General features: G+C 32.7%; 1 protein-coding gene across 1 annotated transcript in view; it reads left to right on the top strand.

Moving 5' to 3' along the window:
• The window catches only part of LOC111632757 (cat eye syndrome critical region protein 2-like), a 51,646-nt gene that overhangs the window by 6,007 nt on the left and 37,533 nt on the right, over positions 1–8,106 (top strand). Inside the window, exon 3 of the mRNA XM_023377282.1 lies at positions 7,149–7,250. Within this exon, the coding sequence (XP_023233050.1) occupies positions 7,149–7,250 (102 nt within the window). The remainder of the gene's footprint in view (positions 1–7,148; positions 7,251–8,106) is intronic.

Here is an 8,106-nt window from a genome sequence, read left to right as displayed (position 1 = left end):
TCATAAAGTATTTTTCTGAGGTCTGTCTTATCAAGTAAATTACTGTACACAGTGTATTCATTAATTTTCATTTTCATGTAGTAAAGGTTCTATGCCTTCATAAAGTATGTACTTTTCCTTTGTTTGGGTATTTGAGCAGTTTATTCTCTGTTGTATTCTCAAGCAAACAATACATACAAGTACAGTACAATATTTTCTGAGGAAACACGCATACTTATCCTTTTTTAACCCCATTCCCGATAACCTGGCATTTTCACAAACTCGGCCACCCTTCGGTCCACATTAGGCCAAGTTTTTGAGGCTCTACTGTACATGGTTCACAAAAATTATTGCAAAAATGCAAAAAATCCTTTGCTCGTGTGTATAGGATGACCTAGGTTTTTGAAGCAGTGAAAAATGAATAAAAACTTTGTCTTATATGCGAGTAAATATGGTATATACAAAAAGAAATTAAAACTAAACCAAGCAAATAAAATCAATTTCCAGCACAAATTTATAAGAAAGTAGTTAGAGATTTACAAAGCTGCAAGAAAAAATGCTGCTATAAACTTTCAAGATGTAGATTCCTTACTCCCTGTGTGCAAGTTGTTCTATATTCTTTAATCTTACAATCCTCTCCCTCTCCTTTCTTCCCTATGTCACTCCTCTTAACATGTGGACAACTATCTTGTTTTAATAGCTGTGAAGGTCAGTTAGCTTGAAGATGCTGTCAAAAATGTCTGCTTTGTTATAAATTTGTGCTGGAAATAATTTCATTCACTTGGTTTATTAAGTATATCCAGTTTTGAGTAGTTGATTAGAAAATACAAGAAATAGTGAGCATGAAGGTTTAAATAAAGAATTTTAAAAACAGATATCAATTTTTAAATACTTTAAAATCTTTTATGAAATATTATGAAAGCATTTAATTACAGTAGAGTCTTAATTATCTAGTAAAGTAGACTGAGAGTACCACAGATGATTAACAACTTGGATAATAGATGTTTAGTAAATTATTACACTGAATTTGCACAGATACAATACACTAATTTTATATTAAACCCACTTACTGAACATAATTTCTAAATTATACAATAAAAATTTTTAAAATGTGTTGTTGTGTGAAGTCACAACAGTAAGTTCTTTTTAAAATTTTTGATATTTTCTTATAGTATCATATGTCACTTGGCCAAGTATTTGTGAAATGAACTGTTCTGTACTATGTTCCTTTATCTTTGTTGACAAAGTATACTCATCCACAATTTACCTTGGATAACATGAAACTTCTGATAAACAGATCAGTTGGAATAATTATATCTGAAAATCATTAACATATGAATACAAGTAATAACAACAATTTTATTTACTGTTTTTTAAACCATTTAATAACATTTGAAATGATTTAAAATAATCAGCTGGTTTAGAAATCTCAATTTTTGAAACTGAGCAATTACAATTCATTTTGTGCATTTTTTTACATTTTATTTCATTATCATTAATATTCACTTGAAAATCTTCATTTCTATCTTTTGAATTTTTTGCAATGTAATTAAAAGATGATAAATATACATCATCATTTCTTTGTTTCATAAATGTATACTGTGCCATAAAATGTTGTAAACAGGCATCACTGTATCTTTTTTGTTGATTGTATTCTAAAATAATATTTATATATGGTTCCTGAAATGTAAATTATGTTGAATATATTAATATACATACATACATATTGACAATAGGATGTTTCAAATAATTCTGTCCTGTCTTCATGCTTCTAAAAGATACACTAATTTTTATCTAACTTGTTTCATTTAATTAATACTTGAATGAAGTTTAGAACTCATAGAACCAAATTAATTAATTATACAGATACTAAGTAATATAGATAGTTATATGCCACCAAATCTTGTATTAAATGTAATAATTACAAATAAATAAATTTAATTTAGACTATTCTAAAAGGAAAGCTCAGTCTGAAATGGGACTTGAAGCTGCCACTTTTGTCTACTATGCAGACAGTAATTATGCCACCTGGACCCAGACTAATTAATTTATGAGATATTACCATATAGGTCATTCATAAATTAGTCTGGAAGTGAAGATCAGACAGAGGTCTGGATAGTGTAAATGGCAACACATCTTCATAGTAAGCAGAAGTTGAAAGTTCAAGTCCTACAATAGATCAACCTTTTCTTCTGTGATGGATGAACTTTGTGAGTTAGACAATGATTGGGAGTGAAGTGCAAATGTAAAAAGAAACATCATCGCATCCATTTGACCATATTCCAAAATTCTCAATGAAAGGAAAAGAGTAGTCTAAATTAACTAGTTTATTTCTAATCATTAAATTTAATACAAGATAGCTTCATAACTGCCTACCTTTAGTATAAATTATGTAATATCTATATAATTACCATATTTTATGACATACAGGTAGCCATCAGTTTACACCGGCTCAATTTATGCCGATTCACAATAATGCCGCTACGCAATTTGCCGTTTCGGGGTGTAATTCCCTGATTTTCCCTATGCCAGACTGATTTTCATTTCAGTGTTGATGTATTCACCAAGCCACGACATTGTACATTCGTTAAAATAAAGATTTTTTTGAATATATTTAGTTTTTCTGTTTAATATTATTGGGTATGTATACATTTGCATTAAATTAATATTAAAACACTAAATGTTTAGGTATCCACGAGTCAAGTTATCTTAAGTTATCTCAAGTTAACTTAATAGTCCAATAAATGGCATCCAAATCCATAGCGCCAATGAATGTATCCCTTATCAGTTCGTTTAGGAAAACACCTTACAACGCAGTAGCACTTCCGGCAATCACAAACTATCATTAGTGAGACAAATCTACTTCTCGTTGGCCAGACAATACTTTTTTATTAGCCAGACGATATCTCTCCCTCCTTAGCCACCTTTAATTTTCCCGCTCAAACTGACCTTATACATGTGCTACGGCGACCGGTGGTCAACCAATCAGTGTCTCCGCTCATCCGTACCTCTATGTTGGGTTAACGCATCCTTTCAACTATGGAAAGTTAGACGGATGAACTTTGTGAGTTAGACAATGATTGGGAGTGAAGTGCAAATGTAAAAAGAAACATCATCGCATCCATTCGACCATATTCCAAAATTCTCAATGAAAGAAAACAAAAATGTAAACAATTAAAGATGGATACTTTTTTCCGAAAAATGTAAGAGATCCAAAACTAAAATTTTTTAATAAAAACATTTCACTTTATTTTATGATAAAATACATTTTAAAAATTAAGTTTATATGTATTTTGTATTATATTATATTAATAAACAAAATTATTTGCTTATTTTTCACTTATGTAGAACCTAACCCTATACCTCACTGTAAATATGGGTTCATTTTACGTCGATTTGATTTGCGCTGTCTTTTGTAGGAATGGAACTGTGGCGTAAATTGAGGGCTATCTGTACTTTCAATTTTTGGACTTGGGACCTTGAAACATTGAGAAATTCAAAAAAAATTTGGAGATTTTTCAGTATGTATGGATGTTAGTGTATGTTTGGGCACAATTTTGTTTATCATCTTTGAAGCCTAAAAACTCCTGTGTTTTTGTTAAAAAATTCCTGAAATTTTGTAAGCAGGTTTGTGTATTAAGAGTATTGATGCTATTAAATTTTGGTGGTTAAAGGTTGAAGGGGTGGAAAGATAAAGGTGGGTTGTGTGCCATATCTTCAGTAAGGTTGGACGTAATGAAGAGTGTACTCATTATTATCATTTACAATTTTTTATAAAACTCATCCCCCCCCAAAATGAAGCTTTTTGCCATTGTATAATAATTAAAAATATAAAAAGTTTTAATAATAAAACATCATAACAGATGGCATCACACACAATTTTAAATGTTGCTGGATTTTATATATATAAATGCAAAAAAATAAACATGAAATTTTAACTCTCTGTAAATTATTTCAACTAACACAGATTGCTGTTGGGTTTGTGTTAAATTTATTACACAAGGACAGTATTATCTTACAAGGTCAGGGTAGTAAAGCTTTGTTCATTCTCTCCTGGGAAAGTAATAGACCTGGTCAACCAAAGTAAAGTATACATACATACAAGAAAGACTTTGGCTGTACGTGAGGTGTTTAGCCGGCGGAAAAGAGAGTAAGGGAAAGGTGAGGGGAAGAAGGAGGGGGAGGAGATAGATAGTAGAGAAAGGTAGGATCTCTCTGAACAGCATATGTGTGGCTACTGTACCCTATACATTTGATGTTGGCATGCAGTTTTTAGGCTATAAGGCCATAGTCCCCCAACAGGTCTAAAAGAAAACCTGAATGTAGTGAACACCAATGATTCAGTGCTGCCACGAATAGCTAAGTATAGAAGTTAGTGCTAAGTGGCTGTTAGTAGGGAAACTTATAACTACTTAATACTAATGAAACTGAACGTGAGTGCGAATCTTAAAACTACTTAACAGCTAGACAGACAGCACAAAAAAACAAATGAACACAAAGATAAACTAGATGAGACAAACAGATAGACAAAAGACAAACATGCATGACACCATATATTTTTTATTTTTTTAAACATTAACTTACTCACTAACTAAACTAACCTACCATAACCTAGGACGAACCTAACCAGAAATCAAGCTAAGAGTCCCTAATCTAACTTACAACTAGGACTAATGTAAACTAACTGAATTTAGATGATAAGAAGATGGAAAATAAGAATCAGGACAGAGTAAAGTTTAGAGTATTCGCACTTGTTGCTGCAAATGATGATGTGCTGATAAGCAGTAGCTGGTCCACCATGTTTAAATGAAGTAATTAGATTCAACATTCCAAAGGACACTTACAAACAAGTCTTTTTCACTCTGTTTTCTTGGTGTCATAATTTAATTGTATTAAATGTGTTTAAAATCAATATTACTGATATTTTTGAACAGTTAATGTTTTACTTATATATATATATATAAAAATGGACATGTATTTCACTTTTNAAAAAAAAAAACTTATTTGATTTATCACTAGCTGTCTACTCACAGCTTCACTCACATTATATAGAATTTTCTCGTGGGAGTAAGATATTTTCTCACAGTAAAATTAGCCTATGTCCATCTCCAACATGTAAGCTATCTCTATGCCAAATTTTATTAAAACCTGTTCAGTGGTTTAGACATGAAAAGGTAACAGACAGACAGAATTACCTTCGAATTTATAATATTAGTATGGATTAATATGAATTTCTGCTATAAGGGGTATGCGAGTTGAACTCTTTCTTGAAGTGGTACACAGGAAAACTAATTGGGAACCACTGCTGTAGAGTTAAAAAATGAAGAAAATAAATCAAAATGATAATGTTATCTTTAATTTTGATTTTTAAGCACAGAATCCATTCTAACTCAACACTGGAGCGAAATCTAAACTCTCAAGAACCTGTAACCCCAGTATCTATTCTATCCCGATTAGGGACAACAGGTGGTATAAGGACTTGTTGTACATTGGTTTGACCAAGCGTTCATTTGATACCCATATAAGAGAACACCAGGCACATATCCGGCATAGGCGGCTCACTGCCGCCCTAGCTACATACGCACCCGACCCGAAGTCAAGTTGTGATTTGAAAAAGCTGTAGTCATCGTCAACATACCCCACCAGGAACATCTCAGGTGACTGGAAGTCATCGCCATCTACAATGCCGGCCAGGTGGCCATGTGCATTAACCAGAAGGAGGAGCTGACTCTATCTCTGGCCTGGCAATCCCTGTTAGATGCCAACCCACAGCTACCTCCACCAATGCATGACCGCACATGTCAGGGAAGACCTACTTTGCTGGAATGACACCTGATCCCTCAGAATAACATACACTTATTCGTCCAGTGAAATTCCTTAACCAGTTGACCTGAAGAAGAACAGCATGAATGTTTGAAAACGTTTGTCAACCACAACACATTAAGCACCGGTTACAGGTTCTTGGGAGTTTAAATTATGAGTTTGTTAGCAAAATGGCAAATGTTTGTCTAACTGAGACAAATATGCATGGAAGATACATGGCTACTATTTTAATCATTCTGTAATTTCTTGAATATAACCTGCATCACCTTAAATGCTACATTTCTGAAGTTACTATTGAAAATGTCACTTAACCTATATGTGGTTTGAAAGGTATTATCTCAGGCATTCTAATTTTCCCATTAATTTTCCTTAAATACAATAAGCTTCTGATTTTCAATTGGCAGTACATAAAATTTAATGGTGATATTAAAACAGAAGGATGTGCTACTGTTTTATCTTTATACAACTTTCTGGTCTGAGGTAGATTGACAGATGGTCAGAATTATCAGATCTCTCTCTCAATTTTTCCATTCCAGTATTATTGAAAAGTAGAAATTTATAACAAAACTGTACTAACATGGGTTTAAATAGCAGGGACAAGGACTTCCTTTTTTCCTGTCTTGCATTAACTGATGCTATCATAGTCTATTTCCCTTTGCTTGTTTATTCCATTCCATTTTTCTTCCTAACTAACGCTGCCATTTTACTTACATCTGTCCATGCCTGGCAATAGTCCATTGACTTTTTTTTTTTTTAACTTCTCCCACTGTTAAGGTGCATTGACATATCAGTGACCAATAATATAGACTCATCATCACTGATTTACATAATGTTTTTACAAAATACAATCAGATTTTGTATAAAACTATTGAACAAATATGTGATTGTCTTTCTTCTCACTAAATTCTAGAGATATATTTAATTTTTCAAGTGTAAATAAAGATTTATTTCTTTTGAATATCATTTGTTGGAGGGATCTCAGCCAACTGTTCCAAGACTATAGCAAGGAAGATCAATTCTTTTTAAAACATTTTAAACAATGTTGAGTTTGGGAGCATAAATTTTCATGTTATATTGTCCATGCAAATGGGCATAAATGTCACTTTAGGATCTTTCTTGGTAAGTTGGCCTCCAAGATGGAGTTTGATTTATATTAATTTATGCAGTTTTATAGGGAAATATCAAGTGGCCACAAAGTGAGATTTTACTTTATATTATAAATTTCATCCGAGATAGGTTTGTGAATATTAACTATTTTTAACTTTAGTATTACTCTTCATAATCTTAACATTTAAAATAAAATTTGAAACATATTAATAAATTGATTTATTTAAAAATATTTTTAGGATTTGGAAAGATCTTTTCTCTCAGTAGAAAATGATGATTGTATTTCACTTCAGAAATTGATTATTGCTCTTCTTCAAGGATACTATGACACAAATATTAAGTAAGTATTCTGAAATTATCTTTTCCTATTAAATGATATACATACAAACTGGATGAGAACTACAGAAAAAACACGCGCACTGGCCTTGCCACAATCTTAGGCCTTCAAAATGCGGTAGTTAGCTCCCCTGACACCCCCCGCCTTTTCGCTTTTGCCAAAACACACAAACCCGGGCATAAATTAAGACCTGTGATCGATAAAGCCAGATCTCCCACTTTCATATTGGAGAAACGTATACATCACTTATTGCAAAATCATCTTAACTCATACGGCTTGACTGTGTCCGATTCCAACGCACTACTCGCCAAACTCCACAAGTTAAAGTTAAATGGGAACGAATATCTTACTGTATTCGATTTTGTATCGATGTTCCCTTCCATTCGATTGGAACCATGTTTTTGTGAGCTAAGGGATTTCTTTCTCACTACAACAACTGACAGCCAGAGATTCCATTCACAAATACTAGAGCTTACACATCTAATCTGCTATTCCTCCTTTTTTTACTTTGATGGTCAAACGTACATCCAAAAAAGAGGCGTACCAATGGGTAGCCCAGTCTCTGGGGATCTATGCGAACTCGTCGTACGAAAATTAGAAGAAAAGGTCTTACTAAGCTTTCAATCCAATATCCTTAGCTACGTGCGGTATGTGGATGATATTTTGATTATTTGGAAAACCAAACCTGATATAGAGAAAGTGTTAGAAGCCTTTAACAAAAACGCCTACGGCTTAACTCTAAAGTTAGACCAAGAAAGTCGCACAGAAGTTAACTACTTAGATGTCCAGATTAACACAGCGAATAAAAATATAACCACGACCATTTACCGCAAACCAACATACTGTCCTCTCTTTATACC

This window comes from Centruroides sculpturatus, unplaced genomic scaffold, assembly GCF_000671375.1.
Source record: "Centruroides sculpturatus isolate CEXI.00-Female unplaced genomic scaffold, Cexi_2.0 scaffold239, whole genome shotgun sequence".
NCBI classification, from domain to species: domain Eukaryota; kingdom Metazoa; phylum Arthropoda; class Arachnida; order Scorpiones; family Buthidae; genus Centruroides; species Centruroides sculpturatus.
Note: the sequence above shows the minus strand (reverse complement) of the source record. Positions and strands in the feature narration are given on the sequence as shown.